General features: G+C 40.0%; 1 protein-coding gene across 1 annotated transcript; it reads right to left on the reverse strand.

Moving 5' to 3' along the window:
- Positions 1-1727: 1727 nt before the first annotated feature.
- Positions 1728-4019, reverse strand: LOC135468576 (forkhead box protein G1-like). Its single transcript, XM_064746913.1, has one exon. It carries the CDS (start codon positions 3629-3631, stop codon positions 2207-2209), a length of 1425 nt encoding a protein of 474 aa, XP_064602983.1. The 5' UTR covers positions 3632-4019; the 3' UTR covers positions 1728-2206.
- Between the last annotated feature and the right edge of the window lie 10355 nt (positions 4020-14374).

Here is a 14374-nt window from a genome sequence, read left to right on the forward strand (position 1 = left end):
TGTCGATTTCCTTAATCTTGTCATTAATTCGTACCAAATGTAACCCTATTAATGCATGCGAGAATAATACAATTTTTTTGGGGGGGGGGGGGGGGAGGGGGTCATCTAATAGCTCAGGGAGATTTACTTTCACTTTCACAATAAATGGGAAAAAATGCTAAACACACTTGTCTCAGTCTTTACTTTGCCGCTTTATTTTACACCTGACGCTGATCAACGGATCACGAAATGGTTCTCATTTGAGAGAAATTTAATTGTGTGCTACAATTTATTAATTTAATTTGTTTTTTGATTCGTGTTTAAAGATTGAATAACTGACATGCATTAATTTCATCCGCGGCAAAAAAAATTAGGGACAAAAGCGTTTCAAGCACATCCGATGGGATTATTAGTATAAGTACTATTATTGCAAGTAGCATTAATTGACCTAGTACAAAAATAGGCATTTCATGCCTGTATATTATGACTATGAGTGTATATATGTGAAACTCCAAGGTAAGTTACGTGGACCTAAACGGTATGTTAGATCACGTGACTGGGGAGGAAGAATTATTAATATTATTATAATCTGTCAATGCTTTGGTGGATTTCATAATAGAAAGTTCCGACACAACAGTCGAATGGAAATTGAATTTACTCTCGTAACTTGAATTCTAATTTTGTTACTTTTAATATATGATTTTAAATTTTGAACTCCTTAGAATAATAACTCTTATTGTCCCTACAAGTGTATCAGTGTGTCTTTGTTCTGCTAAAAAATAAGTGTCTGTGACAAAAATTGCAGTAAGTGTCGAGAGACAGTGAAACATAATTAACATAAAAAGAGTCCTTCATTAATGAGGGTATTTTAAACGCTCATGTTCTCAAGTTTGCCATGATCTATAAGGGATACACCCCTCTATCGCAGACAAATATGTTTTACACTGCATCGTGGGGTGTTAGACTCCTCTGTAAATGAGTGATAAAGTTTACAGATGAATATGACCGAGGAAATTGTCGTGATTAAGTTACCATCTTATGTATTCATTCATATTTACGTATATATTTATATATATGTCTTTCATTTTTTCTCGGTACGAACATTGTAATATGAAAGACTAAAGCATAAAGGTAAAAGCCAAAACAGAGGCGACATTTTAATAGTGGCAAATGGTTACAGGCAACCCGTGAAATAAGGCCCATTGTTGCGGTTTTATTCTAACAGTTTATGTAAATGCTTAAATGGTAGCATATCACACGCCTCCTATAGCCCCTATAGCATCAGGGCTGAAGCAGGACTAGGTAACAAAAAAGACATTTAATTTGGTCCCCACTTGTTGGAAACATGCAGATATTTAGAACTGGTTGGTGGTGGTGTTGGGGGGGGGGGGGGGATTTCGATGACATGACAACTAAGTTTAAGTTTCAATTGTGATGACGTGATACCGTTTGGCATGGAACAACATGTCATTTCAATAAGCACCTTGATACCTTTATTGCCTGTAGCATGCACAGGTATATTAATCTTATCGTAAATTATTATGTACCTATGAAGACGCACTTTTGTATTGAATGTTCTGTCTTAAACAGAGAATATTATTATCGCTTTTCAGCATCAAAATGAGATAAGCACTCTCAGTGGAATTTTGTAAAGCCGTATAATGGTTCTGTTGAAATAGTCACATGCAACCAACCTGCGAATACCTACTAAATAGAATAGAAACACAAAACGATAAATTGGTCTCAATTTTACATACATCTATTTTTCTTCACCAATGCATACATTTGCTGGACACAAATAAATGTAAGTGAATTGTCTATGACAAAAACGTATTTAATTTACCCTACCTTTGTAGGACAATACCAACAGTTTCCAAGGGCATTAATTTCCTCTGAAAGGCTTACAAAAATTTGCATTTGTGAAAACGCTATCCAGTTCAAAAGTCTCGTCACCCATTTCAGCGTTTAGTGTTCTTCTGGGGTTAGAGGTAAAGAGACGTCTTTGGGACGGGGTGTGATCCGCACAGTGTGGTCATATAAGAATCCACAGTGCCACCGCCCATTCATTGTTCATCTGGATTAGTGGTAAAAGGACTGATGTCTCTTAGGGGAGATGTTCATCCGCACAAAGTGCTAGTATAAGCATCCTCAATGCCTGCTCCATAACCGTCTTTTCGGCATAGGCTATCGCACCGTTAATTATTAATTTACAATAAATTTTATCATTTCATTTTTGTTCTTCAGTAAGTTTGGCACAACACGATGCAGACTGCACTAAAATACATAAATGAAAGTTCCGATCGTTCTCAGCTAGGTCTGGCGGAGACTGGAACCGACGTGAAGGAGGAGTCGGGTGAAGGGTGCAGGATGTGCCCGTGAGACCCGGGGGAGGGGGCAATCCTAACGCCGAACTGAACGCCGTACTCGGTGATATAGGAAGTCCACGAAAACTGGTGAAAAAGTCAAATGGTAAACCGTTTTGAACGTGCATATGTGAGAGGTGTGGGAATAGCACTGCTGCCTGTGGAGATGTGAGGTTACTGTAGCCAGCCAGAGGGGCGGATATGTTGACACCGGTGGGTCGTAGAGGGGAACACTCCGTCGTGTCTGTGGCCAATAGCCTGTCCACCGAAAAGTTCGTGTTACTGGAGGAGGTGCGAGGTAGTGCCGAGCTGAGGGGTGGGGCACTGGGGGGTAGGGAAACGTACGAATATGCTGACTGAGAGTACCTTAGGGCGGCGGCGGCTGCGGCGGAGGGAGGGAGAGAGTAGAGAGACGACACGGGCCACAGGAACGGGTTCTTGTCCCCATGGAAAGAGTAGCCCAGTCCGGCTAACCGCGGAGGTAGGCCAGTACGTTTGAATGCGGCCAGGCGGCTTCGGGAGGCGGCAGTGGACCGGCGACGAAGTTTCCCCGTGGTCCCTCCGATGAATACATCGTCGCTGGAGGGGTCAAGCATCCAGTAATTCCCCTTGCCCGGATCGTCATAGTGCCGGGGCACCTTCACAAAGCATTTGTTCAGGCTGAGGTTGTGGCGAATTGAGTTTTGCCAACCTTGTTTGTTTTCACGGTAGTATGGAAAGTTTTTCATGATGAATTCATAAATACCGTTGAGTGTCAAGCGTTTTTCGGGGCTGCTTCTGATTGCCATCATAATTAAGGCGTTATAACTGAACGGGGGCTTCTCGTGTTTTGTCACTTTCTCACCTCCTTCCTTGTCGCTGGCGTCACGTTTATTATTATTCCCGTCCGGGTACTTATTGTCCGTATTTTCCGGAGATTCTGTAGCAGTTGATTCGGGTGGCGGACTGGTCGGGGAATCCCGGGATGGCGAGCTTTCCCTCACAACAAGTCCCAGTGGCATAGGCCCGGGGGTCGGGCGTTCAGCCACCCCCTCATCCTCAGACCCCACCGATTCCACGTCAACACACGTAATGTCCTCCTCGTCGTCCGTCATCATCTCTGAATGAGCCGAGTTAAGCCGTGGTTCTGTCACGTCCCCGCACGGCAGGGAGGTGGGGTGGAGCACAGGGTGGCTGGGACACTTTTCTCTCCCGAAATCCTCACCCAGGACACGACTGATGCTAAATGAGGGCCGTACGATCCGGACCGTACCGGACTGTTCCTTAGACATGTGCTCAAATTTCACCATGATAAAGTCTGAAATGATTCACCGGTGACCCTGTACGAATAAAACGGTGTGAGAAATTCAAACACTTTCGAATCAAAGAATGTCAGCATGGACTGATAAGATGTATAGTCAGTTGTCTTGGGCCACTTTGATCATCCCTGATCACCTAAGATCACTTATCCGATCTGAGACCTCAAGGTTGCTGAGTTCCTAGAAGTCTTGCACATCGCCATCAAGGAAACAGCCTTCTCATCATCAATCTCGAACGGTCACACCTCTACTTTCCGTTGTGGAAGTGAACTGAGGGGCTGAACACGTGTTGTTTTTATATCAACCACCTTTCACAAATCAGCCTTCACTAAATCGAATTATCTCTGTTTGAATAAAAGTCAGACAAGAGCGGAGCAGTAAAGTTTCTGTATCTGTACCCCGAGCTACTTCCCTGTCCACTCCCCTAACCGTGCCCTATATACGACTACAGCAAACTGCCATCTTCAGCAGCCAATCACACGAGGCAGGCCCCGCCCACTTCTCCATTCAGGACGCTGTGCCTCACAGCCCCAGTCGGCCAATAGTGGCACACTGGTGTTGATTTCTGGGACAATATTTGCGGACAGCGTTTAAATCTCCTTTTATGCTAGATACACTGGCCACATTAAGTGTTGACGGGAGCATGCGGGTGACTGGGTAGCGGGACTGTGGTGGTATCACAACCCACCTCGCTTCACATCGAGAGGCCGAATAAAACCCTCTCCTTGTCTCCAATGGCTACATGGCTGCTAGAGAGGCCATCGCCTCATCTCGTTACGGCGAAGTCTTTTATGAGTCCAGACGCAAAAAATAACTGGTGAACACAAATCTCTAGAACACAAAAGAATGTGTAATGAAGTAGAGTGTGAATAAGGTCGTATTTACATCAGGCTGGCCCATTATGGCACAGGTAAATAAGGCGAAATAAATCCGCCCGCATATCGTTTCTTATGGTAAATATTTATTTGAAACGCGCGTATTTGATAATAGCGTGCAATATCCATAATTTTATAAATCATACAGAAAATTCAGTTCAGTAACGACGCGTCACGTGTCTGTTATTCAAATACTAACATATACGGGTAGTTTGATATGTGAAATGGGTTCTCTTGTTGAAGAAATCAGGAATACAGTATCTATTAGATTTTTATTAATTGGCATTTTTAGATCTTTTGTTCCTTTTCTAATGCAGAATATACTGCGATAATATCGTTGACTAGAGTAATAGTACCATATAAGCTCTGCCCCAAATCAAGCACAGTATAACATCTAAATGCTGCTGACAATATCAATGCTTGAATTCCCTTCAATCTTACCTTTTTTAGAGAAAAAAAAATGTCATATACTCATCACAAATTAATCAAAAAGGATAAAATATACTATTAACGATGAAAAAAAGCCGAAAAATAAATGTACTAAGTTTTGTACTAAATCGATACATAAAGAAGTCCTTGTCACTAAAATCGTATTTGTTCAGTTCAAGCCAGAAAATATTAACAAACTTGGCGATTTTATTATGCAGTGAACCACGAGTTTGTTCACATTTTTATATCGGTTGAGATACATCTATACATCTATATATCTATGCTTGCAATCCTTATATAAGCGAAAAATTGTATTGGGAGCCATGCCTGTGTGTTTCGTGGGGCTAATTTTTTCAAACTCGCAACCTTGGAAATTAGTTATTACTCAGTTGTATATTTTTTTCTCCCTTCCACACAAGAATATGAGATTTGTCAGATTGTTGCTACACAGTATATTGGGGAGGTGGAGAGAGCGGGAATCAAGGGTTCATTTCGCTGATAGACTACTGGGAATAGATAGGCCTTTTGCAGTGACAGGGCTGAATTTGCTGATTAACGCATTTTCGTCTTTTCAAATCGTTGTCTCATAGAAAAGCGCGCTCTTTAGTATTATTGATAGAGAAATATAATACTTCAGAAAACACTTTCTCGGTTGAACAAGTGTTTTTTACCAGACCTGATGGCTATACAGTGACTGTATCGTCATCCATGTACATCCACCAGTCTATTTTACCAGACATGATGGCTATATAGCGACTGTAAAGTCACCCATGTACATCCACAGCACTTTTAAGTACGACTATTATTGCAATCAAAGCACAACTAATTCGTCCAGTAACTATACCAGCTTCCAGTTGATTTCAATTTTATACATATTTATAACATGTGCATTTATCTGTTTGGATGATGCACTCTGTTAATCGGATCGCCTTTCCTATTTTGGGTATGTGAAAAAGCAGTGTGGTGTTTACATTGTTTTTGGAGATTTTGTGGGAGTATTGACCGGATTCTCATGGAATACGAATTATTAGAACTTAAGGTATTGTTCACAGATTGAAATCCTATTTGAAGCGCTTCTGTTCCATGCAACAGCACTCGGTATTGGTACCCCGAAGGAATCAGCACTACAGCCTTAACGGATTTCACCCCACTTTTCTGTACTGGAAGGCTGTAAGAAGGAGTACTTCACACTTTATAGCTCTCTCGTCTCACTACGTCGGAAAATATTTATCCATATCCAATCGATCGCCTCCAGTTTATCTGAGATCAATATAATTTTGCCACACGGGGAGATTGTTTAAATTATCAGTGAAACAAGGCTTCGATCGGCCGATGACATGGCGGAGCGCGGTTTAGCTATAGAAGAGCCGGTTATAATTGGCGAGGGTCGGGGAAGCAGCAATCCGTTGTACCTGGGGCCGCCTGGTCAGACGCGGTTAGCTGGAAGTCAGCCCTATTGGCATGGCGTCTTCTAATAATATTTACGACAAATTAAGTCAATTATCAGACCTTCTTTAACCCCTACTTTGTGCATCGGTGCTTTCCTGAAGCAATTTGCTGATGCCTATAATCATAGGGGGCACAGTGAATTTCGCTCATTTGAAGCAGTCAAGTGTGGTTGCTTGCCCCTCCGCAGGAAGTCTCTCTCCGTACCTGGCCAAGTCGCAACACACACGATCAATGAAATCTAAACGCACCTATATCTGCTTCAATTGTTTCTGTCTCGCTTCTAAAGACTCACTACTTGGCGAAGAGGAGACGAAGAAACCGCTGGTTCAAACACCAAGTCGATCATACCATAATTCAGTTCATTGGAAAACAAATTTGCCGAATAAATGATGGCAGTGACTGGACTGTGATTAGCGCGATTCGGTACACTTTACCTACATTGATTTTAGGAGAGCGAGCGAATTTAGAAAGCGTAGATAAATTAGATATAAACGAAAACCTATAAACGATCTTGACCATCTCCATTTTTTTCCGTTTTAAAGATTTCTGCAATTAATGAACCTGAAGATTATATACTGAATATAATTTTACCCACAAACGTGTAAAAAGTGACAGAAAATTCTTGTACATTTGTCGAAACCCACTTCAAATGTTATTATTTATACAATGGAAACAAGAAGAATAGAAACAAGAAGAATAAACGCCAAAGAATTATCATTCGACCCTCTTTGCATGTTTTTTGCTAGGATTCATATTGGTGCGGCTAAACTTTATATTTCTACACATTTGCTATGCTGTCAAATTATCTTGACATTTATACCCGTAAACAGGTGTATTGCACTTTGACACAAAATTGTTTTCACATTTTTTAAAAATTCTTCTTTCTACAAAAATACTTCCATCTTCCCACAGACGGCTTGACCGTGTTTTAATAGTTTTATTGGACGTTAGCATGTTTAGGTTACAGCTTCTTGGTACACACTATACATATATAAAGCACTAGAAGGCAATTTTTGTGGGTCTTTGTATTTATATGCATGACAACGGTCATATATATACCTGAATATAAATGAACAGACGTTTGAAGAATGTCTCTGGTTTTTAATTTCCGTCTGTATTTTGTCTGCATGATTTAAAACACTTGTTTAGAACATCTGTTGGGATAAATGTCATCTTGTTTTCGTTTCGATTCTCAGTGTGTAAAATATTTTGAAGTTAGTTTCTGTTTCAGTTAATGTGAAATTTTGCTATATTCACGTTTACCAACTTTTATTAAATCTGGCCTCCTGACAATCTGACTTTCACAAGTGTTCTGTTTACACAAAGTTGAATACAAATACCTTCACATATGAAATACCATGACTCTATTACTGGTGACCGGAGTTTTTGCAAATTGTGGTTTTTCTTTCGAGACAACAGTGTAAATGGTTACAAATAACCGTTGCAATTCAACCTCAATCTCATGTAAAGGCTTAAAAACTAGTCACTTATACCACCCCGATACCATGGCTTAAGCAGAATTAAGGAAAACAACATTTTTCCAGTGATGTTAATTGCAAAGTATTAGACATAACTGGTGTCGAAATACTGAAAATACTGTCTTGTCATCACCTTGAATATACAATTGCATAAAAAACAATGCAAAGGTATCGGGATTGGGAGCGGACTCTTTTTAATCCACCTTCTGATTCCAGCTGCATGATTTATGCTGGAATACAGTATAAAATGCTACAACATATGGAGAGTAGAACTAGAGCAGCGACAACATTGTGATACATTAATCTGTATATAGACTTAAGACCTGAAATTTGGCCTCCTGTCAGTTTACTTCGGTTGGAGTTTTTCTGTTCATGTAAACGCTTAAAATTTATGGCAATTTGTTTCACTTTTGTTAATATATTTGAATCGTTTCATAAACATGTGAATACGCTAAACAGTTTTATTTAATGTGCAGGAAATAAATATATTTCTGCAAACACATGATCATAGTGGCATTGATCTAATACAAGTAACACTTAAAGATTACTTCCTTAACCAGTTGTTATAAAACCATATTCAATCTCCGAAAAGTGGAAGTAATAACAATCAGACGATCTGCGAAATGCCTAAAATATATATTCTTTTCTGTATTAAAATGCTTGAATACCGAGATGTTGTGGGCTCGTTTCCTCCTGACAACATAGTATTGAAATTAATTTTCACTTTTAGTAAAAAAACAAAACGCAAAACCTGATAGAATTCAGGGCTTTATTACTCTAAACTGATACACACCGGAAGCCGGTTTTCCAGTTCCAATCATGCTACCGTATAGCATGATCACGTGACTATAGATGGACCAATCAAGTCTCCTACATTATAATACAATTTTTTATATTTTTTTTATATGATGCACATTTCTTTGATGCGTATGTATATATATATATATATATATATATATATATATATATATATATATATATATATATATATATATATATATATATATTCGAGGAATATAACAGAATGTAGAAAGTTGAGAAGGCGTTTTCTTATTTTTTTTCTATGTAAATTTTCCTCACCAGGGGATCTTTCTATATCTATCTATCTATATATATATATATATATATATATATATATATATGTGTGTGTGTGTGTGTGTGTCTGTGTCTGTGTGTCTGTGTCTGTGTGTCTGTGATGCTTGATTTGGACTTATTATCCAAGACTCCTGTAGGTCTACATAGGCACAGAGAGTTGGTCATAAAGGTTCATGTACGCGGGGTCAGACTGTTACAGGGATGTTGACAAACAGTTGAGGGAGCATGTTTCCTCTCCGACCCATCATAAACAGCGGGGTCGGAGCATTAACCATCGCGACGACGTTCCTAAACTACCCGCAATTTCCTAGACCTCTTATTTATTTGCTAGAAAACAATTTGTGATTTCCGACACAATGTTATAAGCCTGCGTTTTGAAATATCAACAGTATAAGTATATCTGCGACCTTCATAGTCCCCGGCGTGAGCAAAGGTCAAACGGTCGGGCAAAGCGGACGAGGATATTGAGCTATTAACGACTTAACCAAAGTTTATGGTTTAGAATCCCCAATTTCATCATTTTTCTGATCAGTACAGATCCATTTACGCAGGCTAGGTCATACCACCATGCTGGAAAAGCTTAGGGGTAGGGGTGACGGGGATTGCGACGGGGGTGGGGGGGAGGCATAAGGTTCGTATTGGAGACTATTCGAGTTCAGGATAGCAATGGGCAGTGACAATAAAACATTTCTGACCTGGAGAACCATGCCACGGTGTCTGATCAAACTTGGTCAAACTTGACTGGACCTGGTTTGTTACAAAATGCCTTTACCCCCACGGCGGAGCCTGCAGAGTATAAAATGAGAATGGGGGCATTGTAGTAAAGAGAAGTAGCTGGCATTTGTCAATTGTCATGTAATAACGAAGATGCCATCACGAACGCGACGCGTTTGTATACGACGGGGCCTAGCTTTAAGTGCAATTGTCCTGAAGACAGGTCTGATTGAAGGATGACAGCATATGCCCGATACTCAGGCGTGATGAATGGACGACAACGTATGCTGTAACTAGGCCTGTTGGATGGACGACAGCATATACTGTACCCAGACCTGATGGACGACAGCTTTTGCTCTATCCACGAGTGATGGTTTGATGGACCGATAACAGCATATGGCCTACCCAGGTTTGACGAACGGACGACAGTCTATACTCTACCCAGTTCTGATGGACGGGTAACAGCATATGGTCTACCCAGGTCTGATGGACGGATAACAGCATATGGTCTACTCAGGTCTGACGGACGGATAACACCATATGGTCTACCCAGGTCTGACGGACGGATAACACCATATGGTCTACCCAGGTCTGATGGACGGATAACAGCATATGGTCTACCCAGGTCTGATGGACGGATAACAGCATATGGTCTACCCAGGTCTGATGGACGGATAACAGCATATGTTCTACCCAGGTCTGATGGACTGAAGCATATATGATCTTTCCAGGCCTGCTGGACAGACGATAACGTGCCCCAATGGAGGCGAGGACAGCAGAAAACCAACAACTACGGTCTATACTCCATATAGTTTGGGGAGGGTTTTGCTTATTTTATAAACCACACTCTCGTGAGGCCCATTTCGCTTTCTTTTTTGTATATTATAATGTCTTTTTTAATTTTATTTTTTTAGATAGTGATATAGATGTGGTACGGGAACAGCACACGGCTATTGATACTATTGGTACATCTTACACTGAGAAAAACACAGTGGATCAAATTGATATTACTGCCTCAGTATAATCTGTCTGTCATATAAAGCACATTGTGTATGATAAAACTCTAAATGTATCCATATATGGTCAGGAATAATAACAATAAGTTGCAAGAATATGCAACATTCCCCGTGTGTAAGATATCGTGTTGCTCTCAGGGCCCTCGTTAAATAATAGTTACATCCATGTTAAAAGGTATGAAATTGTATCCGACCGAGTGGATCGCCCGACAGAACGATCTATGTACATGTATGAGTGGCATATAGGGGCAGTTCAAGATGCAAAGATTGCCTCTTAAATTCATCACTATATTAGTGGGACACATACATATATAATGATCGCATTCCTAGGCTTATGCATCATGCGATGCATTGTGAACACATCGCTGTAGTACATCAAATAAAAAGGCGATAACTGTTTAAAGTATACCGTAAGACTATACATACGATATTAGGCTGTTATATTGGGTAACCCTACTCCGTTACTGTTATGTGTGGGGCCACACATATGTATGGTTGCAGAGAATGTATGCGGTATACAAACAGAAACTTTATTTTAACTAGTTGTCCTGGTTTAATTCACTAGTTATATACATGACATTTTCAGAAACTAGGGAGTTAATTCTGCTTCATGTGACTGATTAATAGCAGCATTATTTTATTGCACAAATGTCGTTTATTGTAGACTATCGCAGTGCCACAAGAGATACAAGAATGAAAAATGTTGTAGTTATTTTTTATTTGAACAGGAATATTGTAGTCCTTTTTTTATTTTGGCATCAAGATACAAAAAAACTAACATATTTATATTCCGAGAAAAAAAAAGAGTTCAATTAAATAAATGGTCCACAAAACACGTGAATACATAAACTTTCACTTGTTTTCAGAACGACTGGGGGATTTGGCGCACAAAATATTGCAACGGTTTGAAATAAGAAAGAAAGTGTTTTTGTATTACTGAATCCCATAAATTGCATATTTTATTGGAGATATTTCTAAGCGTGATAATATTGGAGTACCAAGTAGAGCGTTCAGACAGACAACGGAAGTAACAATTTGCCGAATAAATGTCTGATGCGAAATGCTAAGACATAACACATATTTTCCAAAATAGCTTTTTGTTTGCAAATTTACATATACATTTTTCAATAACGGCACGATATGCTGTAATCAGCTGCAGCTACATGAGTTACAGCCTATGCGTATAGCATACATATTACCTTGTGCATATAATAATGCATCAGAGTGGGCGTTGTCTAAGAGTTAGCAGTTTGGAGAGTTGTCATCCGGGAAACTCCCAGACGGTCACGTGTACACTGGAGTTATATCATTGGTACAAACATCTGGGCAGCCAAAGTATCGTTTGTTTGTGATGTCGTAAAGGGAAACACAGCTGGAAATGTGTACAGCACAAACACAACAACAGCCTTCTAATGTACAGACACTAACGACTATCTGGATATCCGTATATCATGCTTATCATGACCCCACCCTATCATACGCTATCCTCAGTTATGACTTTTTTGGAGAGGACTGTCTATTCATCTACCGATGTGTCCATAGGTGACTTTGGAAATATATTTGGCTTAATCGCAGAGGAATTATTTTTTACTTAGGTTCTAACTCGGGTTTGGAGCAGGAAAGGTAATCTGTTTACACCGCTGTCCTGTTTTGTGGTTTAACCAAAATAAAGAAAAGACATGCTTGATACCTTCTAGGTCATCCTTTTATTGGAAATGAATGCTTGAACCATTAATACGGGCGTCATAATTAGAAAATTAGCAGAGGTTTCTATTAAAAATTATATATATATTCAAAAATTCCTAACAGCAGTCTGGTATAATATCGTTTTATAACATAAAATATCAGCATTTGTCTTTTTTCTTTCTACATGTGAACTAATTTTGGAATCGGGTCTCCACTGTACGCCGGGTTCGCAGGTACAAGACACAGTGAGGTCAGATGGAAACAGGCACTGTGACGCATGCATCTGTATTTTACACGATATAATCCGCTGGTTGTATTATACTATCACCTGTATAGGCCTACATATATTTCTTTCATATGCCTTTGAAATCGCATTTGGAGTTTCTTTGGAATATTATGACTTGCAATTATCAAATGAAGTTGACAGGTGTTTTCCAGCCGACACACGAGTGTTCAATGAACTACTTATTGATGAGTCCCCGTGGTTGATGAATGGTTTATGGATGAATGGTTTGGTTGGTGAATGGTTTGGTTGGTGAATGGTTTACGGATACAACTTTAAAAGAAAAGAACTAAGTGTTTATGATTAGGAATTTGTCTTGCGTAAATACATTCAGAACACCATGTTAGATTATACACCTGTGTATGTCACTTAAAGGTTTGATTTCGACTATTAAAAACACTTAACGGATTCAGTATATACATACTTACACATACATAGGAACATATTGTATATCAATGTGTATCAGAGGACTAATTGCACTGATTATTCAAATATATCGAATAGATTTTAGTGCATGTTTTGAGTTTTTGTTGTCTTTAAAACAGCTGCACCGAGTGGCACTTCATTCCCTTGTTTGTCAGCTGAACAATTAAAAGTATCGGTTCGGCCACTGGTCTGTACTGCCTTGTAGAATAAGACAAGCGGCTTTTGTGAGCCGAGAAGAGCAGAGGAAAACTCGCAGTTGGCCGAGAACTTTTTGCTTGCACAATGGGACATCTTCGTTTCGGAAGGCTGCCATCTTGTAACGTTCTAATGATCCCATAGCCGCTGTTACGTAACCTTCCCAGCGCCCCCTCGCGGACACTCCCGAAGCAGGTGTTCGTGTTTAACAATATTGAGTGGCGTGTGAGGATTACCGGTTGATTGTGAGGCTCACGGGGAAAGCCCGGCGGAAATCAGCCCTTTATCCCTAGCAATGCAAAATATGTTACATTTGACAGGATAATATTATATCGTGTTCTCTGTGAGTGTCAGTCCATTTTGTTTTTGAATGAACAATAACAGCAAGACTGTTGGGTAGACACCTCCGCCAGTGTTCCCATTGTGTGAAGACCCAAATAAACAGTGTCAAATTCGTCTTTACTGTGTACTTATACACACCTTTGGACTCAGAGGTCAACTCCCCAGAGCACCAATTCCGAACAACGTGCTTGGCGGGACCGGTGAGGGGTTTAGAAGGCCTTGTTACAATAGACATCTCCCACACTTTAATTTGTTCGACACGAAGCGCTGTTTCCAGCCGAAAGAAGATCGCCAAACTGTTTTTCACAATCTGTTATATCTCTAGTCTACCCCACATAAACGTTCGCAGCTGTGTCACCCAATTACTTCAGACTGTCCTTACCTTAGCATTAAGATCATTTAAACTACACTGACTGCACATTTGATTAACGAAATACTCTCTTCGTTGTTTCCACTTGTTCATACTAATAGCTGTAACATGACGTTTAAAGTGTCTTTTTGGATATTTAGAGACAGACGGAAAAGTACATATAACGTAAGTACTAGATCGTGGGGGAAAGTTTCCTAGAGACGAGGATTGCCTTGACGAGCTCATTGGTATCTAAATTTCATCGAAATCTAATTTTGAGTTTGACTAACTCAGTTATGAAGTATATGAAGGTAACTGACGTTATATTACGCACCCATTCAAGGAAATTTGGACACGCAGATTTGGAGTGGGCAATTTTTGTATTCGAGAGGGGACG

This window comes from Liolophura sinensis, chromosome 6, assembly GCF_032854445.1.
Source record: "Liolophura sinensis isolate JHLJ2023 chromosome 6, CUHK_Ljap_v2, whole genome shotgun sequence".
Taxonomy (NCBI): Eukaryota; Metazoa; Mollusca; class Polyplacophora; order Chitonida; family Chitonidae; genus Liolophura; species Liolophura sinensis.

Coding starts and splice junctions, on each gene's coding strand:
- LOC135468576 (XM_064746913.1), bottom strand. CDS start 3,631: ATGGTGAAATTTGAGCACATGTCTAAGGAACAGTCCGGTACGGTCCGG.